The sequence below is a fragment of the Macrobrachium rosenbergii genome, chromosome 4, assembly GCF_040412425.1.
Source record: "Macrobrachium rosenbergii isolate ZJJX-2024 chromosome 4, ASM4041242v1, whole genome shotgun sequence".
Classification (NCBI taxonomy): Eukaryota; Metazoa; Arthropoda; class Malacostraca; order Decapoda; family Palaemonidae; genus Macrobrachium; species Macrobrachium rosenbergii.
This window is the reverse complement of record NC_089744.1, coordinates 51,605,768-51,632,516: the sequence shown is the minus strand read 5'-3', so window position 1 is coordinate 51,632,516 and position 26,749 is coordinate 51,605,768. Positions and strand designations below refer to the sequence as shown.

At 36.7% G+C, this 26,749-nt stretch overlaps 1 protein-coding gene across 2 annotated transcripts in view; it reads right to left on the bottom strand.

Moving 5' to 3' along the window:
- Positions 1–241: 241 nt before the first annotated feature.
- The window catches only part of LOC136834445 (probable RNA-binding protein CG14230), a 127,062-nt gene continuing 100,554 nt past the window's right edge, over positions 242–26,749 (bottom strand). For both annotated transcript variants that reach the window (XM_067097057.1, XM_067097050.1), the window contains exons 7-8: positions 18,032–18,103; positions 242–845 (exon numbers count right to left, since the gene is read on the bottom strand). In XM_067097057.1, the coding sequence (XP_066953158.1) occupies positions 286–845; positions 18,032–18,103 (632 nt within the window). In that variant the 3' untranslated portion in view covers positions 242–285. The remainder of the gene's footprint in view (positions 846–18,031; positions 18,104–26,749) is intronic.

The following is a 26,749-nucleotide window of genomic DNA, read 5'->3' as shown; positions in this document are numbered from 1 at the left end:
TTTATTTTAATTTTTTACTTTTTTTGGGGGATGACATCTATATCTGTCATCAGCAAGTATAGGTTTGGGCTTTTATTATGACAGTTCAGTATTGTACATCATCGATAAGTCAAAGAGTTCGGCTATGTACATGTACTCGAAAAAAGGGTTCTTATATGCCAATAAATATCTACAACTTATATTTCATTTCATTTTACTTAATTTACCTTTTGGTGATTAAAAAGGATAAAAACAGGCACTCAAATTGCAAAGCTTTTATAACTTACAAAACACACAAAGGATTTTCTATGCTTGACCTGGAACAGAATCATCTGTAATACCCTGTGACATATTTCTGCCAAACCAGGCACTCTGGATGTCTTTTCCTCCACTGCCATGACCAAACCCACCATGATTTCTCTTGTTTCCACGATATTCTTCGTTCTCAACACCCTTCATAAATTGAGCCTTGCCTCGAGTCTGTCTTCCTCCTGTGGTTGAATTTTGCCGACCCCGGTGTCCTCTATCAAAGCCTATTCTTTCCCCATAGCTTGCAGGACGACTATTTTCTTCATCTCGACTATTATTGTGACGACCTCGCCTCTTTTCATCTCGGATAACTTCAGCCAATCTCCACCCATGATCATAAGTCTGCTCTTCAAACATAGGTGTAGCTGCACTTTTGAAAATATCCAATTTTTCCATATTTTTTCTTTTTTGTCTGCTTTCATTATCAAACTTTCTATTCATATCTCTTTTTGCACGTACACTACGTGTCTTTATGACATCATATAAGTCATCTTCTACTGCTTTGAACTCTGGAAGTATCTTTTCTTGAACATTCTGACACATCCAGTTAATACCCTCTGTAAAAGTTAAAACAATTAAATTTTACAACTTGAGACTCACTAGATTTCATTTGGTATATAGTTTATTGTCATCTAGATCTTTAATAACCATCCTAAGACAAAGTTATAAAACATATGCAAGGAACCATATAATGAAAACAAGCATAACCATTTAATCTATATGAAACTAAAAATTTAAACTGTTAACCATAAAAACTGAAAAGAGGCCAATATGCAGCCAATCTACAAACCTAGAGAAGAAAAGAATAAAATATGGCAATATTTATTTTTCAATGACCAAATTATTAATTTTGATACTCATTACTGTACATTATCCTTTGTGTTTATCTGCCACAAACCTCTAATACTCATAACCAAGTGCTGCTGTCTGTATTGTCTAGACCAGCTGGCAGGACCAGGGGGTTGGAAGGCAGGCAATGTGTTTGTATGAAGAAACAATTTTTTTATAAGATTATACTGTATTTGTTTTCACAAAGCCGTCACTTTACTCTAACAAGAATAGCTCTATATGAGGGACAGCTTCTGCGGCTGCTGCCCTAGAGGACAGATAACCAGAACCAGGGCCTAGTGGACTAATGAGAGATCACAAACTGGATCAGAATCTAGTTAACAGGGTAATATGGTGTATTTTTTATGTTAAACAAGGATACAGATAAGGATGTGTATTGCATCTGGCCTTCTTTTGAGGACTGAAAACAAATAAACTGCATCTGCCATGGGAACCAACTAAGAAGATACTGCACCTACCATGGGGACCAACTAAGAAGGTACTAAGTGATTTATAGTTCTGAATGCAGAAGCAGATCTCAGAGAGAGAGATCAATAAAAATTCTCAAAAGGTAGGATTTATGAAAAAATTAAGCTATGCCAAAGCTTTCTGCTTAAAGTTAGAGACTAAAACAACTGTAATTTCATGATCCATAATCAAATTTGTCTTCTAAAGAAAAGATACCTCTGGGTAACACCAGATATAAAAACAGTTCTTTCTGTTTCATTCATCCTGGAAAGGAATTTCATTTTTTCCACCAAAAAGAAGCATTTCATGCTTTCTCTTTGGCATGTATGTTCAGACTGTCCCAAAAGTGCTGGAAGACATGTTCCAGAATAGCCCAAGGATCTGGAAGGAGAACAGCACCAGAATTTTCCTGTTCGGATCAGCAGTGAACAGGTCAATCACCAGAGTACCCCTACAACCCATAAGGCCTCTATCCCAAGGAATGATGCAGGGGCTACTTTGTCCCTCCGACCTGCCCCTGGTGACAAAGCTGGTCTTGCCTTGCCAACAGTTAGGGGGGCAGGTGACTGTTCCTTCCTGTTTGTTGACATATGCCACTAGTTGTGTTGGTGCTGACCAACACTAAGGAGTGGCCATTCTTTCAATCTTGGAATGCTTGCAGAGCAACCAAAATTGCTCACATCTCCCAGACAGTGATGTGCAGAATAAGGTCTTCTGTTCACATACCTAAGCAGCTAAGTCACCCAGGTGTGTGCCCTATTCCTCTTTTGACGCATTCAAGAACAGATGGTTCCTGTCATCCTGCCACCAGGCTACACCTTAACTTACTAGCTGAGGGGTAAAGAACGAGAGGAAGACTTGCTAGAAACCAACTAATGCCAATCCAGATGTCCTGAAGCAACACTGGTGAAGCTGAGCTGGCCATTCCTGCTGGGACAGGAGCTGCAGTATAACCTCCTGCAATTGCTGGCATGGGAGTCTGGGAGAAAGATTTCTCTCTTGCCATGTCTAAGAGCATTTCCAGATGCTTTGTCAGCTGCTTTGGCATGAGATCTGATATCTCCTAGTTTAATGCAATTGCCAGACAATGACAAAATACAAGGAGGCAGTTTCTGTCTTGATATAGCTGCACCCTCCAGGATGCCAGAACCAGCTAACTGTCTACACAGTGCAGAAGGCTTGCCCTCCAACTGAATTCTCCACCAGGAAGTATCAATTGTAGGAAAATTTGGGTAGCACTGGAAGATAAGCCAGAAGTGGGATAAGCATTAGAGAGAGGAGAATGTGGCATTCCTTGACAGGTAGCCTGTAACCGTCACAAAAGACATAGATTACCCAGGGTTCTAGGCCTTGTCACTGACATGTTGCCACTGGCATGAAAAACATCTCCAACTCACAACAGCTGGAGAGGGGGATTGCCCATCTCTTCCTTTTTTTTCTCTCTGATGCCACCCTTTCCAGCCCAAGCTTGAGAGGATGGCCAGGAGGGATTGGGAGTCTCAAGGCCCTGAATAATTAGAGGATTGGACTCCTTGCTGTGATTTCACAAAGGCCTGGGTCTTGAACCAACACTGATGGTGTAACCACCCTTGAAGGCTTGGCTGAGGTGCCCTTCAAAGCCCTGGAGGATTTGAAGGACCGTGACCCGAATTTCCGTCCGACATCACTTTGTCCAACGTCACTTCGTCCATGTCTTTTGGTCCTACGTCTTTTTGTCCGATGATTTTTTTTGTCCAATGACTTTTTATCGAATTGTAAATAAACTTCTTAGAAAAAACTACAACAAACCTTGTTAAAGGAATCTTATTACCATTCTCTTTCCACTAACGAGCCTCGTTAAAGGATTGTTAAAAGTTATTGTATTGTTAAAACCTTATGGTAAAGTAGTACTGTATACCCATTCTCTCTTTTAAGTCTGGTACTATATATAGAAATTGCTAAAATTTAATGTAAACTTTCTGAATGTGCCCACCCCGGAATGCCAAAGTTCATTGTGTTGACCAAAAACAAAAGAAAAGTTGATGAAAGTAATTACATCTAAGATTTTCATTTAAGCAATATAAAATTAGTAAAAGAATACTGGAGATTGAGAAAAGAAGGCTATGTTCATTGTGAATTCACATGGTAACGGAAAACAATGAGCCAAAAATTATTCATTTTTCTTGTGAGCACCTTCATCCACCTGATGTAGATTCGTTAAATGCTAGAAAACCAGTTGCAGAAATGAAGCATGAAGCAGCGGAAAACATAGCAGTAAGTTCGCGTAGCATAATAGTGGCTAAGTTTACACAAATAATAGAAAATACTTGCTCTCAACTTCCTAGAAATTCTGGATTTCTAGCTCATCTAGGAGCTATACATGGTTTTGAAATGCCTGATGAATATTGTAAACTTGATAATGGCGAACAGTTTCTGAGATAAGATTCAGGCGTCGTGGACCAACAGCGCTTACTAGTATATTTGCATCAGAAAGTGCTCTTCAGGATATAGCATCATATTGTCATTGGTCATGTGATGGAACCTTCAAAATTGTGCCAGAACAGTGTTTGCAACTGTTATGCATTCATGTACAAGTTAAAGGTAGCAGTTTTCCACAGGTCTTTGAATTACTGCCGAATAAAGGAAAGCAGACATACAAATTATTTTTTGAGAAACTGAAAATTATGCAACCTAACATAGACCTCCTTGATATCATGGCAGATTTCGAGGTTGCAGTGCACAAGGCAGTTAATTCATCATTCCCTAATTCATCCGTTGTAGCATGTTTGTTTCATTTGAGCCAATCAGTGTTTCAAAAAATTACAGATTTAGGGCTCAGAGAAAAATACAATATGGACTCTGAATTCTGTCTTAAAATTCAATGTTTTCAGCACTAGCCTTCCTCCCCGTTCAAGATGTTGAAGAGGCTTATGTAGATTTAATAGATGATGAAGAAATACCTGATGAATTCATCGCTTACTTTGACTTGACTTACATAGGCATTGTGAAAGGACGTGGTGCTAGACAAAGGAGAGAACCACCTACACTCCCGATAGCTGTATGGAATGTTAACCACCGTATTCTTCAAGACCTACCAAGAACAAACAATGCTGAAGAGGGTTTCATTTTGTGATAAACCGTTTGGCAGGTGGAGCATATTTGAATACTTGGAAATTAATCAAAACTCTGAGGGAAGAGAAAGGGTGCATTAAAGGTAAAAAGACTCAAATTCTTAGGGGAGATCTGTCAAATTCATGTATGCGATATAAAAAAAATAACTGAACAACTCAAAAGATTGGTCACTGAATATGGTTCAACAAGAAAAATTTATTTTTTAAGAAACATGGCATATAATTTGCATCAATTTTAAGTGATCATAATAAATCATTAGTTATATCTTATTACTTTTCTTATAAGACTTATTTTGCTGGCCCTCTTTTAAGGGGGCACACGCTGATATAGAAATAATGCTCCAATTTTTATGAAATTTTTATATGTTATACATATATATATAAGGTGATGTTCCAGAAAAAATTTGAGTGATCGAATGATTATTTTGGATTTTATAAAAAAAAATAAAAAAAATTAAAAATCTTTCTCCTCCTTCATTTTTAAAGCTATTGCAATGCGGCTTCATACACAGAATGTAAATCATAGTAAAAAAAAAATCATGGAAAGAGTTTTTCTATTTTTCCTTTTTTTTTCTCCTTACAGGCTTTTCTAGACAGGACCTCGCAATTTTGTCAGGTCCTCTCTTTATTTAAAAAGGGGGGGGTGGGGTACTGTCATTGTGTCTGCTATTAGGCAGAAAGTATTTTCTTAATACAAGCCTATTCAGATTCAATTCTAAAGCTCATGATCTTAGACGGTGGCCACTTACATTATTTTCATTACATGAATTTAGAGGACCTTACTAATATTTAGGTGGAATTCTCTTTCTAATGTTCAGGTGGAATTCCCCCAAGTTTTCAACATCTCTATTTAAAGTCTTTAATAGCATAAGAATGATATTTATTTCTCTGTTATTATTTCACCGGCTGACACGGGACCCCGATCCAGAAAAAGGATTTTGACAAAGGAAAAATCTATTTCTGGGGAGGGGCCCGTGTCACCCGTGACCCTCCACTGTTTTTCATTCTCTCCCTCCCATGGTAAACATCATTCTAGTGGGGTGGGTGCTAACATGGAATGCGATTAGTGTTGCCTTGTGTACAGTCCGCGAGTGGTGCATGGGCTTGTATCGCACCTCTCGTTGGGACTTTTGACATTGGGAATCTTTATAGGGCAGGGTCCCGTGATTGTGACACTCTCACCTTTACCATATACGACTCCATTTCTTGGAGCTCGCTCTAGGGGTAGTAACCCCAGCTTTACATTTAGCTTTTCTCTGGTATCTAGCAACGGAATTATCTAGAAATAAGTGCTGAATGGATTATTTCACCGGGTGACACGGGCCCCTCCCCAGAAATAGATTTTTCCTTTGTCAAAATCCTTTTTTTGGGATGGGGGTGAGGGGGGATTTTCCCCCAAATTTGTATAATTTGATTATCACGGGTTCCTCTTCAACCTAAGTAAAAATCTAGCCCCCCAAAATATTTGTCTTTCTTTCCTCTTTCCAATGGCATATAGAACTTTAAAATTGGTCTAAAAATAAAAAAGTCGTTAACGTCTGAAGTGGAAAAAAGTGAAAACTGAGAAAAACGACCATAAAGGTCAAGTTTTTTTTTGGCACTCAAGGAAAAAACTTATCTTAGAGCATTATTATGCTTGATTTCTGGCTCCAGGTCACCCCCGCTTTATAAAAAGGGGTATTATTCGCTCAAGGCGAGGGTATCATCAAGTACCACCTAACTCATTGTTGCCTGGTTTGAAACTCAGAAAGTAAAAGTTTAGTAGCTACCAGGCTGATAATCTTGACTCATTTTCAGCCGTTTTTTTCACTTGTTTCGTCTTTTGAGTTTGATTTTCAAGCCTTTTTGTCTCTCGAACATGAAGAACTTTTTCTATACTTTCACTTGTGCCAAACAGATGTGTTAGTAAATTGAATTTCTCATAGCCGAAGTTGTGTTCAATTTCCTCAATGTTTATCTCACTCAACTGATGGTGCTGAGATTTTCCATTGCTAATTCACTTTGCTGGGGCACTAACCGTAAAGCTACATGATTGGCAGTTCATTAAAATATCAGTACTGTATCCCATCTATTGGCAGAGACTTCGACCTGAACTTTACCCCTGCAATTTCCTACCTTGTATCTAATACCCGACACTATTTTATCTAACCGAGATCTAGATATAATGAACTTGTCATCATATACTCCCTTTTCATCATCCTTTATTCCTTTCATCAACTGTGAGCGTATTTGTGAAGGTGAAAGTATATAGATTGTATTTATAGTTACTGGATGTAAAAAAAAAACGGCAAAAAACACTGCGAATAGCGAAAATAATGCTCAGAGTAAAAAGCTGCCCACCCCTCCCTTTCCAACAATTGGGGGCAACTGACTTGGCAGCCTCTGGCTCTCTTGGACCACGCATTCACCAAGGAATGCACCATTGTTAGTGCCAGACGCTGCCAGACGTAGGAGATAAGGTGATATAAAAATCAAAATAATTAATAAATTAGGCGAATAAAGGAAAAAATGACAAGTGTCTTTAGGAGCCAGACGTCAGCCCTACCTCACTGTGTGGGGGGCGGAGGCCCAAAACCCCATCAATTTTAATATTTTGAAAAAATGCTTTGGTCACGTGGTAACGAAGATGTTGCTCATGTCTTACAGCCATTTAACCATTTTTTTTTAAATTTCAAAAATATTCATAAAAAATCGAAGTGTGCCCTACCCTTAAGCATACATTCACTCCATTTCAGTCAGCATTACTTTTTTATTATGAATCAGTAGCATAGGCCTACCTGCTTTGGTCCACACTTCATGTTCTAGCAGTAAACATTATTAACAGTTATTTTTGACTATACGGATGTAGATATTACTCTGGTATTATAATAAAGTTATTTTTACATGCATGCCATGAAACTACATACATTAAAGTTTGAATGGTAAGAAAATCTTGTGATTTGAACAATTTGTCAGTATAAATCTAAGTGTATCCTGGGCTATACTAATGCATAATTACTGAAATCTCATTGTTCTTTTGTGTTTGAACTGAGCAGTAAGTTTGATACAACTACAAATCAGCATGTCAATGATTTATATAAGAGTGGGCAAGGGTTTGTTGTACTGTATATACAGTATAAACATTCAAATATGTTACTGAAAAAATAGTTTAATATTTATCACACTAAGCCAATGATATTGGAAACATTGATTGTCTGCCAGTTGCATACTACCCATGCACATACCACATCTTCACCCATGGGTGTACAGATAAATGAAACCGACTATAGTTCATGTACACAATTATCAGTATTAGCAACAACCATAGTGAAAAATATGACCAAAAGCCAGTCATCAATATTTATGTTTAACAAAGTTTCAACAAGTCAGAGCAGTGTGCAGCAAAATATCCACTCTTGAAAGAAGTGTGTGGGGGATTGGCCCCTCCCCCAACCTACCATCAGTTAACTACCTTGTTAAGAGGCTTCAATGACCATTTCCAAGTTGTATTTCTTTAGAATAAACAGTTACTATTTTTTCAAAACATTATTATCCAGAAATACCAGACCCTCCTTACTGCTGGTTTTCTAAGGAGCAACCAAAATTCTCTTTCACAATAAACAGTAGAAACTGAAAACTGATGATCAACTCATATATTCCTGACAAATAACGTGTACTGATAATGTTTCAAAGCTGTTGCTCACAACCCATGGGTTAAGGTTGTATGTTCTAATGAATCAACACCTCATCACCTCCTGCAGCCATCACAGAGACAACTGGGTTTTAACTTTTTGCCTTTATTATGTGACTGTAGGTCACGAATCTTTGGGAGGTAGGGTTTAGTAGGAGTTTACCAATGATAGTTGTTGAAATTATCTAGCGTTTTCATGCAACCACCCACTCAAGTGCACACCTCATCCAATATTACTTAACTTTGTTGATCAGAGAAGTGGTTGTTTACAATGATGAGTAAACACTGACTTGGTGAACCCCAGTAGAGTAAGGTGCAACTGGGACACCCTTAAGCAGTGAAGTAAAAATCTGTGGTGTGTGGTGAGTGAACACTAGGATCAGCTAGAAGAGACAAGCCCACTGAGCCATTACTGACCCTAGCAGAACAGTTAAAAGAACTGTTTAGATTCCAAGGAGCAACGTCCAGAATAGTATACAGTAGTTTATTGGGCCTGAGTACCAGCAGTCTTTTCAAGTAAGGATGATGTAGGTTCCCAAGCTTTGGCAATCAGTAGCAGCCTCTTGGCAGAAAAATGGTCTGACGGTTATCAGACAAATCATTAGCACCAATAGAGGGAAGGGTGGGGCTGTATACAGGTAGGCAGTGCAAGTGATTCTAATGAAAAGCATGGCTATATCTAGATTGGTTTCATAAAAATGTCAGGGAAGGTGAAGCAGGCATCACTGTATCCTGGAGTTGCTTGTACTGCAGATTCCTAAAGAGCCAAAATGCACCATTAATGGCAGGTTTAAGGATACGCAAAGGTAGAATGAAGGGGTGGTAAGGTACTTCACATCACTGCACGAGCTGTCAGCAGAAGAGCTAAGTCTAAGTGTTATGTCAGCACGAGCCAGATCATGAGGTGCCACCTACATCACCAGATATTGCATCGCTGTGTGAATATCTTGATGAAGAGGAATTGAGATAAAGATGGCGGCATAAAAATGTGGTGAAAAATTGAAAATACCGTATTTCCATGTATCTGATGGATAGCTATGGTATTTTTGTAATCATCACAGGTTCTATGGTATTTCCATAATCATCACAGGTTATGTTACATGAAAGTGGTTGGAGGCAGTGAATTAACCCAATGAAGGAAAAGGCCCCTTCTGTCAGAAGTTGTTTGATCTGCTGAAAAGTAAAGGTCTAGTCCTCATGCAAGTTCACAACTTCGAGAATGGCCTGTTTTGGAAGTCCCTACCGGAAAATTACCCAAGTGAAGGCAAGAAGCTGTGATTTTAGCAGCCTGAGGCAAAGCAAACATGGGATTTTGCCACACTGGTTTACCAGTACAGTATTGGCATCTCCCACTGTCTCAAGCCCTATGTCACTGTAACTACCAGATGACCACAAGCCAAACAGGACATAATGCACTCACTAATGGTCCATTATGATTTACTGCAAAAAGCGTGGCCCATGATGAACAAAATAGTCCTATTTCTTTGGTCATGCATTTCAAGGCCCCATAAAGAAAATGTACTGAAAATCCACCCTAACCATGCCAAGGTCATCATACTGATGGGAATCATATTTGTCTGAGGAAGCAATGAAAATGAAAAAAGATGGTAATATTAAGTACATTTTCATTCTTAAAAATACAGTACCTCGACACAGCCAATGAACCATGGTGTAATTGAAACCACCAGAGGCTGTACTGAACAATGTTTCTGAATGATGTGATGGTGGTCTTGGAGATGAAGATTCTGAAGGCAAAGAAGATACCCAAAGAAGGAAGACTCTTGAAAATTTAAACCAGTAGAACTGAGACTTGTCATATTTAACTGGCCTGAAGTGTGGCAGGCACTGAAAGCTATAACATCAAGCAATGCATTGAAGATGTTAAAAGACTGGTGGCTTAGAATCAAGTGACATCTGTGCAGCCTTCCTAAAAACTGGTCAATCCTTGACCAATGAAGAAATAGAAGATTCACTAGATGGATGAGGGAGACCTGGGGCATCAGTTGTTCACAGATGATAATTAATTCATGAAACTGTGCATGATTCAGCTGATGACGAAGAGGAGGATATTCCTGAGCCACTCAAGACATCAACAAAGCTCTCAGATGTCATGACACACTTGGCCGTATGACAGAGTGGCTTGATATACTAACACATGAAGCTAACCCATTAAATCAGAAGCCCTGATGTATTACAGGGCCATAAAGGAATTACACTGTAATTCGCCAAATGTAATTTTGCTCAGGAGGGAACTTCTTCCACCTAAAGAGTCATCCCAGTCTATCTTGCCCCAATCTGCAACCTCAGTCTACCACCTCCACACCTTGACTGAAGTAACTGTTTATTCCATTACCAATGGAAATCAATGATTCTGACTTGGACTAAAATTTTGTGTCACCACAACCACATATGGGCCCAACTATGCTTCACATCATCACCTTGACGGCAAGACTGCACAAATACTTACATTACCCAATATACGTAGTCTGGTACTTTGACTGAAATGTACTGTATCTAATACACTGTTGTTTATATTTTGTCATCTTTAAGGTGTAACACAAAATTTCTGTTACATTACTTAATATGGTTTCCAATTTTTCCAGACATCTCTTTAATAAACAGTTGTGCTCTGTGTAGTTAATTTGTTAGTCTGTGTATGTGTACATGTCTATAAACACACACACACACAAACATCCAGTTATGAAAAAATTACTGTGTATCTCCCGAATTCTCTCTTTCTCCCCCCTGTCTGGTAAAGTATTTTTACTGACATTCATCTACTCCAGTGCAGAATTGTGCTTAACCCTTAAACGCCTACTGGACGTATCATACGTCGACTAAAATTGTCTGTTGGGTGCCAAGTGGACGTACCCGTCGTCGACTACAAAAAATTTCAACCGGTCAACTTTCGACTCGACCGAAATGGTCGAAAAATGCAATTGTAAGCTAAAACTCTTACATTCTAGTAATATTCAATCATGTACCTTCATTTTGCAACAAATTGGAAGTCTCTAGCACAATAATTCGATTTATGGTGAATTTTTGAAAAAACCTTTTTTCTTATGCCCGCTCGGTAACTCGGCCGAAAATTTCATAAATTCTTTCGTCATTTTGTCATAATTTTTGCACTGTTCTATATTAACCGTTACATAAAGTTTTATATATGAAAATGTGCGCAATTTCATGTACAATACAACAGAAAATAACTCATGGTTGTAGCTTCTATCAGTTTTGAAATATTTTCACATAAATCACGATAACTGCCAAAATTTCAACCTTCGGTCAAATTTGACTCAACCGAAATGGTAAAAAAACGCAATTGTAAGCTAAAACTCTTACATTCTAGTAATATTCAATCATTTACCTTAATTTTGCAACCAATTGGAAGTCTCTAGCACAATATTTCAATTTATGGTGAATTTTGAAAAAACTTTTTCCTTACGTCCCGCCAGAAATTCTTTAAATCACGTTGTCGTAATGTTTGCACTGTTTTATATTAGTCGTTACATAAAGTTTTATATATGGAAATGTGCGCAATTTCATGTAGAATACAACAGAAAATAACTCATGGTTGTAGCTTTTATCAGTTTTGAAATATTTTCATATAAATCACGATAACTGCCAAAATTTCAAGCTTCAGTCAACTTTAACTTTCGAACGCAAATGGTAAAAAAACGCAATTATAAGCTAAAACTCTTACATTCTAGTAATATTCAATCATGTACCTTCATTTTGCAACAAACTGGAAGTCTCTAGCACAATATTTCGATTTATGGTGAATTTCTGAAAAAAAAAACTTTTTCCTTACGTCTGCTCGAGGTAACTCGGCTGAACATCTCAGAAATTCTTTCGTCATGTTGTCGTAATGTTTGCATCGTTTTACATTATTCGTTACATAAACTTTTATATATGAAAATGTGTGTAATTTCATGTAGAATACAACAGAAGATAGCTCATAGTTGTAGCTTTTATCAGTTTTGAAATATTTTCACATAAATCAAGATAACTGCCAAAATTTCAACCTTCGGTCAACTTTAACTCGACCGAAATGGTAAAAAAACGCAATTGTAAGCTAAAACTCTTACATTCTAGTAATATTCAATCGTTTACCTTCATTTTGCAATAAACTGGAAGTCTCTAGCACAATATTTCGATTTATGGTGAATTTAAAAAAAAAACTTTTTCCTTACATCTGCGCGGTAACTCGGCCGAACATCTCAGAAATTCTTTCGTCTCATTGTCGTAATATTTGCACCGTTTTATATTAGTCGTTACATAAAGTTTTATATATGAAAATGTGTGCAATTTCATGTAGAATACAACAGAAAATAACTCATGGTTATAGCTTTTATCAGTTTTGAAATATTTTCATATAAATCACGATAACTGCCAAAATTTCAAGCTTCAGTCAACTTTAACTTTCGAACGAAATGGTAAAAACGCAATTATAAGCTAAAACTCTTACATTCTAGTAATATTCAATCATGTACCTTCATTTTGCAACAAACTGGAAGTCTCTAGCACAATATTTCGATTTATGGTGAATTTCTGAAAAAAAAACTTTTTCCTTACGTCTGCGCTAACTGTAACTCACGGCCGAACATCTCAGAAATTCTTTCGTCATGTTGTCGTAATGTTTGCATCGTTTACATTATTCGTTACATAAACTTTTATATATGAAAATGTGCGCAATTTCATGTAGAATACAACAGAAGATAGCTCATAGTTGTAGCTTTTATCAGTTTTGAAATATTTTCACATAAATCACGATAACTGCCAAAATTTCAACCTTGGTCAACTTTAACCGACCAAATGGTAAAAAAACGCAATTGTAAGCTAAAACTCTTACATTCTAGTAATATTCAATCGTTTACCTTCATTTTGCAATAAATTGGAAGTCTCAGCACAATATTTCGATTTATGGTGAATTTAAAAAAACTTTTTCCTTACGCTCTGTAACCGGTAACTCGGCCGAACATCTCAGAAATTCTTTCGCCTCGTTGTCGTAATATTTGCACCGTTTTATATTAGTCGTTACATAAAGTTTTATATATGAAAATGTGTGCAATTTCATGTACAATACAACAGAAAATAACTCATGGTTGTAGCTTTTATCAGTTTTGAAATATTTTCATATAAATCACGATAAATAGAAAAAAATTCGACTTTTGGTCAACTTTAACTCGACCGAAATGGTGAAAACTGCAATTGTAAGCTAAAACACTTACAGTCTAGTAATATTCAATCAATTAGCTTCAATTTTCAATAAACTGGAAGTCTCTAGCACAATATTTCGATTTATGGTGAATTTTTGAAAAAACATTTTTTTTTTATCCGCAGATTACAAATTCATGCATCATTTTGTGATAATATTTTGTCTGTGTTGCGTTGATCGTTTTACAATTTGTTATATACCAAAATCATCACAATTTAGTGTACAATACAACTAAAAAAATTAACTCATTAGCTTTAACCGTTGTGCTTACAGCGATTTGTATACAATTATATAAGAGTTTTTTTTTTAATATATTCCAATATTTATATATGATAATGATATTTTTTTTTCATTTCTGATGGTTGCATACTAAACTTCAGGCAATGACAAAAAAAGAGCCTAAATGAACTCTTAATCTTAAAAACTAAGTGTGCTGTGATTTTTGAAAAAACTTTTTTCCGCTTCGCACTAACTCACCGAATGCCGCATACGGGAGACGTTTTGTAAATAGAGGCTCGGCGTTTAAGGGTTAATACAATAAATATAGTGTTACATATTTTCACTTTGCACGTGTGCATGTGTATATGTAAATGTATGCATCACATTAGGGTAATTATGCACATAAACGGCATTTGGCCACCCCTTCTCTCTCTCTCTCTCTCAAAAATCTTTTATATATATAGATATATAATTTTGGGATACTTATGCTGAAAAAAGACATAAAAAAAATTTTTGTTTACACTATGAATTTTGTGTACTATACTTTACATATCATGTATGCAAATGTAAGTAGAACTATTGTAATCAGCTACTTTTTTGCTATACTGCATAGTTCTGTATTGTAAACATTTTTAGCAACAATTTATTCTGCAGATGTGCTATATCTCTGAAACTGAATACGCAGTTTATTATTTTAAACTGAATACAGTAATAATACAATACCAATTAGGACAGGCTATTAATTACTCTCTATGGAATTGCTGTACAGTATCAGCTATGTGAGTTGGCTCCAGGGTATCATGCAGGTTATATGTAATTCTTTGTTACTTAACAGGTTTTGTTACTTATCGGGGCTAGACTACCATCACTTCATTCAATAACATTTGTAACAGCCTCTTAGTGACAAATAATCCCCCAGTCCACAAGCTTTATCAAAGAAGTTGTGTTTTAAGGAGAAAAATGTGCTTACTCCTCATGTCCTCTGTCATTAGCTCTTACTCAGACAGGTGTCCAGCACAACTTGCCTTTCCATCAGGATAATGGCATCTAAAATGCTTAGATCTGGGGAATAACCCACTTATTTTCTCCAGTTTCTTTAGATGGTCTAGCTCCTGGGAAAAGGTTAAACATTTCATCTTTTGCTTTGACTCATCAGCAATGTGAGGCATGATGCTCACGATAAACTAAATTTCTGAAAGGGAAAAATTTTACATATTACTTTTAAAATATGGTAAACTATTAATTTTCATTTTACATTCCCTTTCACCATGATTCTTCAAATTTGAGCATACTCTTAACCAGTGAAAGATAGAAGCATGGCAAAACCACTTAAAAAAAGAAATTAACAATGATTTCCCATTCTGTGGTACACATATGAGTGTAGGGTGGGTACATGTGAGTGCAGTACACTTATTTCAACCACAAATGCTTAAAATTTCAAAGCATATAAAGAAGCATGACACAATTGCTAAAAAATAAATATCATATAAGGGACTGTTTTTATACTTTGATTATCAGTGATTTCCTATTCTTTCTTTCTTTTTTCAAATCTTCAGCTGAAACCCTTAAGGACAGTGTCGACAGACTATAAATCCATGAGGGCTCCAAAATGAAATCAGCCTATAGAAATAAACAAGTTATATAAAAAGGTGATAAATAAATAAACATGAGGGAATAGAAAATGAAACCAATGCACCTTAATTAGGAGATACCAAGAGAAAGCAGGAACAAATAGGCTCCTCCCTTAAACATTTTGAGATCAGAAGATTCAACAACTGCCTAGGGAAACTATTCCACATTTTAGTTGTTATACCAAAGATAAAACTCACAGAAAACTGAGTAGTATTAAACCTGATACAACAAAATAACACAGTTTGCAGCAGCAGTCTGCCTAGTGTTGTGAGCAAAAACAGCTGGGTCAGAAAGAAGTGTACAAAGGATCTTTGTTGTTGCAGTACATTTTATGCAATAAACATGCTGATCTCACTTTGCATCTGTGCCACAAGTCAACATAAGAATTGGCAAAATATACTTGACTGATAACATAACTATCCAAGAGTTTGAGATGAGAGTCAGCACCTAAAGATTACACTGAAGAACAGTGCTCCAAATAAGGAGGAAGAAAAGAGTTAGAACACTTAGATATAACAGAACACTTAGATGTAACAGCTTCATCTCAAAACATTCGAAAACGTTTCCACCAGATACTAACCTTTTAAGAAACAGGATGCACTATACGAGGGGGGACCCAAAAGTAACCGGAATTGTGTCATAGAATTTTATTCAGTTATTGTTACATGTTTACAGTCTTATCACCTTCAAAGTATTCTCCATTTGAAGCAATGCACTTATCCAGACGTGTTTTCCACTGTTGAAAGCAATTCTGGAACTCTTGTGAAGTTATGGCTTTTAATGACTCCGTCGTTTTCTTCTGAACCTCTTCAACGTCTGCAAAACGTTTTCCTTTGAGGGCTTTCTTCATTCGGGGGAACAAAAAGAAGTCACAGGGAGCAAGATCGGGTGAATAGGGAGGGTGGGTAAGTGTGGTCATGCCATTCTTGGTCAGAAACTGTCTCACACTCAAGGCAGTGTGCGCTGGTGCATTGTCGTGATGAAGCCACCACCCTCCACTTTGCCACGACAATGCACCACGACAATGCACCAGCGCACACTGCCTTGAGTGTGAGACAGTTTCTGACCAAGAATGGCATGACCACACTTACCCACCCTCCCTATTCACCCGATCTTGCTCCCTGTGACTTCTTTTTGTTCCCCCGAATGAAGAAAGCCCTCAAAGGAAAATGTTTTGCAGACGTTGAAGAGGTTCAGAAGAAAACGACGGAGTCATTAAAAGCCATAACTTCACAAGAGTTCCAGAATTGCTTTCAACAGTGGAAAACACGTCTGGATAAGTGCATTGCTTCAAATGGAGAATACTTTGAAGGTGATAAGACTGTAAACATGTAACAATAACTGAATAAAATTCTATGACACAATTCCGGTTACTTTTGGGTCCCCCCTCGTATGTATCTGCTTCTCAGGAGTCAATAAATATCTCATGATGCAAAGGCAAAAGTGTTCTGGGTCGACTATCATCCTTTGAGTTTTAGAAGGGCTATGTTTTATGCCCCAAAGCCTACTCCACTCATAAATACATGCCAGATCTCTATTCGAGGACTCTGTACCCACAGATCTAAGGAGCAGAGATGGAAAAACAGTCATGAGAGTAGTATCATCAGCATATGCAATCAGTCTCCAGGCCTTGCCATGCCACTAGTACAGATAATAAAGTCTGTAGCAGATGAGTGCAATTATGCTTCTTTTAACTACAAATTTTAGAATTCCAGAGTGCAGGCTCACCCTATGAAATAGATAAGCATGGCACAATCACTTACAAAATAATGTAAGGAACTATTTTTATACATTTGATTAACCAGGCTGTCCAATAGTGTAACTGCCTATTATGAAACATACTCCATGGTTGCATGCAATTGCACTTTTTTAAACATCTCAAAATTTCTAGGCACATGACTGTGAGATCAACAGAGTGATGCCCCACTTAAAAAAGTTTTTCCCCACATGTACAATAACAAATTTACTGCAAGAATGTTAAATTATGTAACTATATTATGCAATGTAGTAAGAACTTTTAACTTTAGTGGTTTTGCATAAGCAAAAACACTAAAGACTGCACTGCTAACAGAGACAGGATCTTTATGAGGCAGACAACAGATGACATATGAATGACTGAAGCTTGCAAACAGTGGGGCATGATGGATCACTTACCTTGGAAACAAAGGACCCATGCTCACAGACCCAAAAAAGAAATTGTGGGTCATGTGCATTCATTCACAATTTCATACCTCTAGAACACTTAGTGGCCTATTCCAGAAAGTATGAGAGGTTGTCCATTTAGATGCATTTGGTCCGCATTCCAATAACCCTAGCAGGCTTGAGCAGTAAGTACTGTATGAAGTATTTTTAGTATTATGAAGTATTTTTAGTATTTTAATCAGAAATCTGCTAGTCTGCATCTCTTTATTCTAAGTTTTTAGGTCTCCTGTGTCATCTTTTTTCCATAACTTTCAGGAATTTTTCACAACCAATTCTCATGGATTCATATGCACTACCTTCCAAGGCTTACTTCCAATTTTTGCTCTTACCCACTTTTTCTTAGTAGGTTGTCAGATTAAATGCTTCTTAAAAATATTAGTTAACAAATTCCATACAGACCTTGAATTCGTTCATCAGAAGTACTCAAAAAAAAAGATTGCCTCTTTACAGGTTCCTCTAAGACTTCCTCATCTGCAAAATGAAAAGTCATCATATAAAATTACAAACACAATATCTCTATGTCCACTAAAGTGCCTGATTTACTAAGTAACTTACATATTTTCACTGCAATACGTTACAAATGCAAAACCTTTATGTCCTGCTAAAGTGATTGATTTACTGAATTTGTAAGGTAACAGGAGGGGAAAATGTTGAAAATTCCAAAAGCAGATATTTTTTTCTAAGATGAAAAATTATTTGTATTAAGTATATAAACAGCATCAGGTAAAAAACAACATAAATGCAAGAACCTTACAGCAAAAATATAAATAATAAACTAGATGTAAACGATAGAAATTTGTATAATAAAATTATAATATATAAATACAAGTCTGTAAGAAAGACTCATCCTGAAATTAAAAGAAAACTACTGTACTCTAAATATCCACAAACAAATTCTTTAATTCAGTTACACTTCCTAGTTCAGGTATGAGGTTTCTAAATACTGTAGTAATTTTTTTGCCACAAACACATTACTTATTAATACCCCTTTTGAATGCCACAAGCATACCACCAACACTCGAATACCTTTCTTATGGCATGATAATGCAATTATACGCCATTATACATGTACAGTGGGTCTGCGGTAATCGCAGGGGTTAGGGAACACAACCACCCACGTTAAGCAAAAATCTGCGATGATAAGTTGGAACACCCATCTAAAAGTGCTTATAACTGCCCGCTTTAATAAGTCAAACACCAAAGACCCCCTCTAAAAATGCTTGTAACTGCCCATTTTAATAGTTCAAACACCATATATACCTTTAACTATCATCCTAAAACCCTTTAATATAATATCAAAGTCATCTTACAACATTACCCTTCAAAGTCATCTTACAACATTACCCTTAAAAGTATATGGATTACAGCTATGTGTGAAAACTAAATTCAAGTCCCCCTACATTTAAACAAACATTTTCTCTCATCAGTATTGAAGCTGTCCCATTTTCTTTTTTCAGACAGGGGAAACATTGGGAATTCACAAGTAGACAGATATGGGATGAGTAGTTAAATACAGGTTGACCATCACTAATCCGGCATCGTTGGGACCTGGAGGGTGCCGGATTAGCCATTTTGCCGGATTAGCCATTTATTAGGCTAGAATATACGAAACCCAGTAACTAAGCACCTCATCTTAGAATTAAAATATCACATAAATCAGCACAAGTTGGTTAATAAAGAAAAGACAATTATCAAATACAGGTAGTGCTCGAGTTACGATAATTCGACTTACAATATTTTGAGTTTACGATAGGGTTAGCAATTAATACCGATACGAAAATATTTAGGAAATATTTTTAGATTTCGTGCAGGCAGCGAGAGAGTAACTTACAATAGACCAACTTCTTTTCCTCCATCTCTTTATTCCATCTGCTAGTTAAAAAAGTAAGAGAGAATGATAAAAGTATTGTTAGTAATGTTATACTCTTACGTAAATGCGTACAGCCATGAACAACCGAACGGGAAACTTGTTTTGCTAATAATCGTATCGGATAACAACTGTTTTGCTTGTATTTCAACCATCGTACGGTGATACACAATTACTGTAGTTATGTTACAAATGACGTTAAGTACTGTACAATAGGACTGATATATTTTTTACACTATTCCCTTATTCGCTTTGGAGAAAAGATCGGCAGGGAAATATACTGCTACAGTAGCTTTAAGCTGCAAGTTGTAGCTGAAGCTGAGAAAACAATGTTCAAGCTGCTAATTGTCATGTATGTCTTAACGTAAGTGCAAGACTTGTTATATAATGCCGTCCGTAGACGCGTTCAGTTCAAAGCTGCAGCTAGATGTTGCGTAATGCTGTAGAGTATAAGTGTAATCAGTTATTATTGTGTTAGTATCGAATCCGACACATAGGCTTCGATCCTATGAGTTCTACCTCATGTATGTAGAATATAACTCCTTATTGTGTATCGAGCTCCGATGCTCATATGTCTGTTATGATTCCATTGTATATGCTTTTTGTATTTTGTATACATCTGTTACCGCCTTCTTCTCAAATGTAGCAGAGAATAAACACGAGCTGAAAGATATAGCTTTATTATCGCCCTTCATCTTCGGACATCTGCGACGAGAATGGGACCAAACCTCAAATACTAAATACATCATATTTACCTTGCAGGTAAGAACGAAGAATTGTAGTATGTGTTATAAATACCAACACATCAGTGGCGACAAGGATGGGATCAAACCTCAAATACTAAATACATCATATTTACCTTGCAGGTAAGAACGAAGAATTGTAGTATGTGTTATAAATACCAACACATCGGTGGCGACGAAGTCAGTTACGAACGCAGCAGACAAATGGAGCCTAGCCTACGCATACAACGCTACGCCTAACCTTCAAGCCTACAAGACAACGCCTAGCTTTAACGGACGGAGTCTACCCTAAGTCGAAGACAATCTCAATTGGATGCCTTCAACAAACTCAAGCCAGCATTCTTGCAGCGCTGCGCCAAGTCGGGAGCGCCAAAAGGACAAATAGGTTGGTTCAGAGTTAAAAGAGCTCAAGTAGGTCTATGCAAATATAGCCTACACCAGGGTACCAAGTAGGAGTTGTAAAGAGTAAACAACAAAATAAGGTGGTTTAGCCTAGATACAAATTTAGTAGGAATTCATAAACTAGGTTTGACATAGTCTAATATAGCCTAACCTAGGTTCAAACTATCAATTGTTAGCCTAAGTACAAATGCTTCCAAGTTCCTAGCCTAACCAAAACTTTAAGTACCTAACAGCAAACATGCCGATAGATATCAAAAGTCTAGACTGCTTTAGTATCGGAGAGGATCCTAAATCAGTGGGTACAAGATGGAAACAGTGGATAGGCAGTTTTGAAATTTACCTAGAAGCAATAGGGAAACTTGATAAAAAGCAGCAGAAGGCTTTATTGCTTCATACTGCAGGTAAGGAAGTTCAGGACGTATACAAAACTTTGAATCTAACGAATGGTTCATTGGAGGACACAATTGAAGGGCTTACAAACTATTTTGCTCCTCAAGTCAATAAATACTTTGAGCGTCATCAGTTTGTACTAGCATCACAAGAATCAGGTGAGAAAATAGACACTTTTGTGACAAGGTTAAAAAAATTAGCTGCTACTTGTGAATTTGTTGATATAGAAGAGAGGTTAATAGAGAGAATTATAGAAGGAAGTAACTCACAAGAGCTACAAAAGCAATTGCTACAAGTAAAGAAACTAACCTTGCAAAAAGTTCTGGAAATAGCAAGAGCATTAGAAATGGTTAATTATCAATCAAATGTCATTGCAGGTAAGACTCAAAATGACAGCAGTAGCCCGGTAAATCGTGTAGCTTATAAAAAGAGTTACCAACATGCAAAGAAAGGGCAAACACATCAATTTGTTAAGCCTAGCCCAGGTATATCCAAGTATAACAAGGGTAAACCAACTGCAAACTCACAGAAAAATCAGAGTCACATAGGCACACAAAACCCAAAAAAGAAGCCATGCTATAGGTGTGGTAGACAAGATCATTATAGTAATGATTGGGATAAGTGTCCAGCATCAGGTCAGACATGCAATAACTGCAAGAGACGTGGTCATTTAACAAGTCAGTGTAAATTTGCCAAGCAAAAGACCACTAAACATATTAACAGAACTGTGAATTCAAATGACAGCTCTACTTCAAATGAAGACAGTGTACATAATACAACAGAAGTAGAAGAATTTGCATTTCACATAAATTCTGTGAACAAAGATGCACAAGAACGTCTTATGGCTCAAATAGAAATAAATGGGAAACTCACACCCATGCAGATAGATACAGCAGCAGACGTGACAATAATTTCTGAAAGAGTTGCACAAACAATACCTAACCTAGTGATAAGACCTTCAGACAAGGTTCTCAAAAGTTACAATGGTACAAACATAGAAGTAGTAGGTTCATCACAAGTGAAAGTACAGTATAATAATCAAGAGATAGGCAAGTTACCATTGACAGTAGTCAAAGGTAAAGGACAAACCTTATTGGGTCTAGATTGGTTAAGATGTATCAAATTAGACTGGCCTAGTATTCTAAGGATTACAGGTACAAAACAAGAACCAACAGAAGAAATTTCAATAACTAATCTTCTAACAGATTATAAAGAAGTCTTTGAAGACAGAGTAGGTACAGTAAAGAATGCACAAGCAGTCTTAGTTTTGAAGGAGAATGCCACTCCAAGATTTTTGCTCCAAGACCAGTTCCATATGCATTGAAAACAGCTGTGGAAACTGAAATTAGAAGGTTAGAAAACGAAGGTTCATGGGAAAAGGTTGATTATTCAGATTGGGCTACACCATTAGTTCCGATTGTTAAGGACAATGGTCAAGTTAGATTATGTGGAGATTACAAGGTAACACTAAATCCACAACTGCAAGTAGCTCAACATCCATTGCCAAATCCCAAAGATATGTTCGCAACTTTGTCAGGATGCTCTGTATTTTCTAATGTAGATCTAAGACAGGCATTTCAACAGCTTTCTATGGATGAAAATTCCCAAAAGTTATGTACTGTAAAAACACATTTAGGGCTGTATCGTCCAAAAAGACTTCCATATGGAGTCGCTAGCAGTCCAGCTATATGGCAACAAACAATGGACAAAATATTTGCAGGTATGTCGGGAGTATTCATTTTCATTGATGACATACTAGTAGCTGGTAAAAACAAGAAAGAGCATAGAGAAAGGTTACGTGCAGTTCTAAAGAAACTAAAGGAACATAATATCAAAGTCAACAAGAGTAAATGTATTTTAGAAGTTGACTTAGTAGAATATTTGGGTTTTATTGTAAATGGTAAAGGTATTCACAAGACAAAAGATAAGGTAAATGCAGTACAGTCAGCAAAGGTACCAGAAAATGTAAAGGAATTGCAGTCATTTTTAGGTTTAGTAATGTTTTATGGAAATTTCATTCAGAACTTAGCAACAATTGCACACCCATTATATAATATGCTGAATAAGGATGTTAAATGGAATTGGACAAAGGAATGTCAAAAATCCTTTGAAAGAATCAAAACAGAAGTGACTTCACCCACATTCCTAGTACATTATCAAATGGATTTGCCAGTAAAGTTGGTTTGTGATGCCTCAAACATAGGTTTAGGTGCAGTACTAGCACATGTAATGCCAGATGGTACAGAAAAACCAATTGCTTTTGCCTCTAGAGTATTAAACAAAGCAGAAAGAAACTACTCACAAATTGAAAAGGAAGCATTAGCACTAGTGTATGGAGTAAAGAAGTTTCATATGTATCTCTATGGCAGGAAAAAGTTCACGTTAGTTACAGACCACAAACCGTTGTTGATGATTTTGGGTCCAAAAGCAAGCTTACCTGCGTTAGTAGCTGCAAGACTACAACGTTGGGCAATAATATTAGCTGCATATGACTATAACATAGAGTATAGACCAACATCAAAGATGGGTAATGCAGACGCGTTGTCGAGATTGCCTGTGGACAAGGCACCAGAAGAACATGATGAAAGTATTCTTTTAATTTCTGCATATAATTTACCTGTTACAGCTAAGGAAATAGCACAAGGTACAAAAAAAGACCCAGTACTCGTGAAAGTAGTACAGAGTCTAACAACTGGCAGAGATATTTGTGCAGATGATGTCAATTGTAAACCATACAAGGAGATTTGGAATGAATTGAGTGTCACACAAGATTGTATCCTGAGAGGATCAAGAGTAGTGATTCCAAATGCACTAAGAAGTAGGGTTTTATCAGAAATACACGCAGACCACCAAGGTATAGTGAGATCCAAGTCAATTGCTAGAACTTATGTTTGGTGGCCAGGTGTGGATAGGGACATTGAAAGTTTGGTGAAAAAGTGTATGAATTGTGCATTGCAACAAAATAATCCTAAACAAACAAGAATGCATCCATGGGAATTACCCCGATACCCATGGCAACGTGTGCATATAGATTTTGCAGGTCCATTTTTAGGATACTCATATTTGATATTAGTAGATGCATATAGTAAGTGGCCAGAAGTTATACCAATGCAAACAACATCATCGGTAGTAACTATAAAATCACTCATGCAAATCTTTGCAACGCATGGTTTGCCAGAAAGAAGTGTCAGACAATGGTCCACAGTTTACTTCACAGGAGTTTAAAGAATTTCTGAATGTGAATGGTATACAACATACATTATCAGCAACTTACCATCCATCCACGAATGGTGAGGCAGAAAGATTTGTCCAAACCTTCAAACATAATATGAAGTGTAGACAAGCAAACTCTGGTAATGTAACATCTCATATTGCAAAGTTTCTCTTATCCTATAGAACAACCGTACACAGTACTACGGGTATAACACCGTCTTTTTTGTTGATGGGGAGGAGGATCAGGAGTAAGTTAGATCTTATGTATCCTAGCTTGCAGAGTCAGTTAGAACAGAAAGGGTATGATCAAGTAAAAAAACTTCCAGAGGTAAGACATTTCACTCCTTCAAGTTATGTCATGGTAAGGTCATACAATACACCAGAAAAATGGGTGCAAGGAGAAATTGTCAGGAAGATAGGAAATTTACATTATGATGTTAATGTCAGTGGAAAGATTGTAAAACGTCATGTTGATCAGTTGCAGTCATTCAGTACAAATAATACAGAAGTACAAGTTTCAAATACCTCAAACTTAAACAACACAGATGTGCTAACTGCTCACCAAGACGTTGAACCTCCAACTGTAAATATAGAGGAAAATCTCGCAAACAGCTCAGGACACATCTCCAGGACTCCTAACCGAATGAGTAGAGGAAAACCTCCTGAAAGATTAGATTTGTAAGTGTTGAGAAACAGTTCTGTTTCTTAGGCACATGTAAAGGGGGAGGAGACTGTCATGTATGTCTTAACGTAAATTGCAAGACTTGTTATATAACGCCGTCCGTAGAAAGTTCAGTTCAAAAGCTGCAGCTAGATGTTGCGTAATGCTATAGAGTATAAGTGTAATCAGTTATTATTGTGTTAGTATCGAATCCGACACATAGGCTTCGATCCTATGAGTTCTACCTCATGTATGTAGAATATGATTCCTTATTGTGTATCGAGCTCCGATGCTCATATGTCTGTTATGATTCCATTGTATATGCTTTTTGTATTTTGTATACATCTGTTACCGCCTTCTTCTCAAATGTAGCAGAGAATAAACACGAGCTGAAAGATATAGCTTTATTATCGCCCTTCATCTTCGGACATCTGCGACGAGAATGGGATCAAACCTCAAATACTAAATACATCATATTTACCTTGCAGGTAAGAACGAAGAATTGTAGTATGTGTTATAAATACCAACACATCACTAATGACTATAAATTATCGTGCATCGGCAACATGGATGAAACACGACCGTAAATAAAACTGGAGAGAACGTATTTTAATCAAAACTACTGGGCATGAAAGAATACAAATTACCACTGTTTTCACGCCGATAAAAGATAAATACGTAAAGCTTGTATTATGATGAAATCAAGAGAAAATAGCGACCGGAATCTTTATTTATTTTACGCAAAACAAACATGCCCCCAAAACGGCCAGCCGCGATTCCCGCGAACGTCATATAATAACAAAAAAAATAGCTAAATTAATTTCACAATGAGACATATTTAAGTTATATTTCGACTTAAAAACACTTCGTATAACGAAAAATATCCTTGTCCCAAATAAATAAAGTATCCATATTCATTTACGCTAACTAGAAGCAAGAAAAGCACTTTGAACTTAGTTAAATGCGGCGAAATAAACACCGCGATGTTGATTCCCAAAACAAAACATTGATCGCAATTTATAATACAAAAGCAATATGAGAATATACGCAATTGGAAACAATGTAGTAAAGCATAACTTTTTAAAAGATCCATGAAAAAGATGCACATTCGTTATGTTGATGTTTGTATAATACTGTTAATATGTGAATAGAGTTCAGTATAATGTAGGCTAGGCTACCAGTTTGTTGACGCTGCACACTGCGCCACCAAATCGAAGAGGCCGGCGAGCGAGTTAGAGCAGCGACCCGGGAAATTTGAAAATTAGTGCGGAAACATTAGAAATTACTCTAGCTGAAATTTGTGCTGGATTACTGATTGTTCCGGACTACTGATTGCCGGATTAGTGATGGTCAACCTGTACTTTACAGTACTTAAATATTTAAATATGCATTGAAAAAAAATTATAAATGCAACCAACAGTGATAAAACATTCTCTTGTGTATGTACTTGTTACAATGATTTGCTAATTTTCAAATATTAATATTAATGTAAACACAGCAAAATATCAATAAAACGTTATTTCACTTACAGAATTTATTTATACTTTATTATACCGATCTGTTATCATTGTAATGTTTACGTTCTGAGAATCAGCTGACTGAGGCTCACTACTACCGAAAGAATCAGGAAAATAATTTTTTTTTAGTTGCTGAGAGAGAGAGAGAGAGAGAGAGAGAGAGAGAGAGAGAGAGAGAGAGAGAGAGAGAGAGAGAGAGAGAGAGAGAGAGTTTCTTACATATGAAATTCAGATTTTGAATACTTTTACAGATTTTGAATACTTTTACAGTGATTAGAGATGAAACACCTACAGTGATAAAATATTCTTTTGTGCACTGTTATA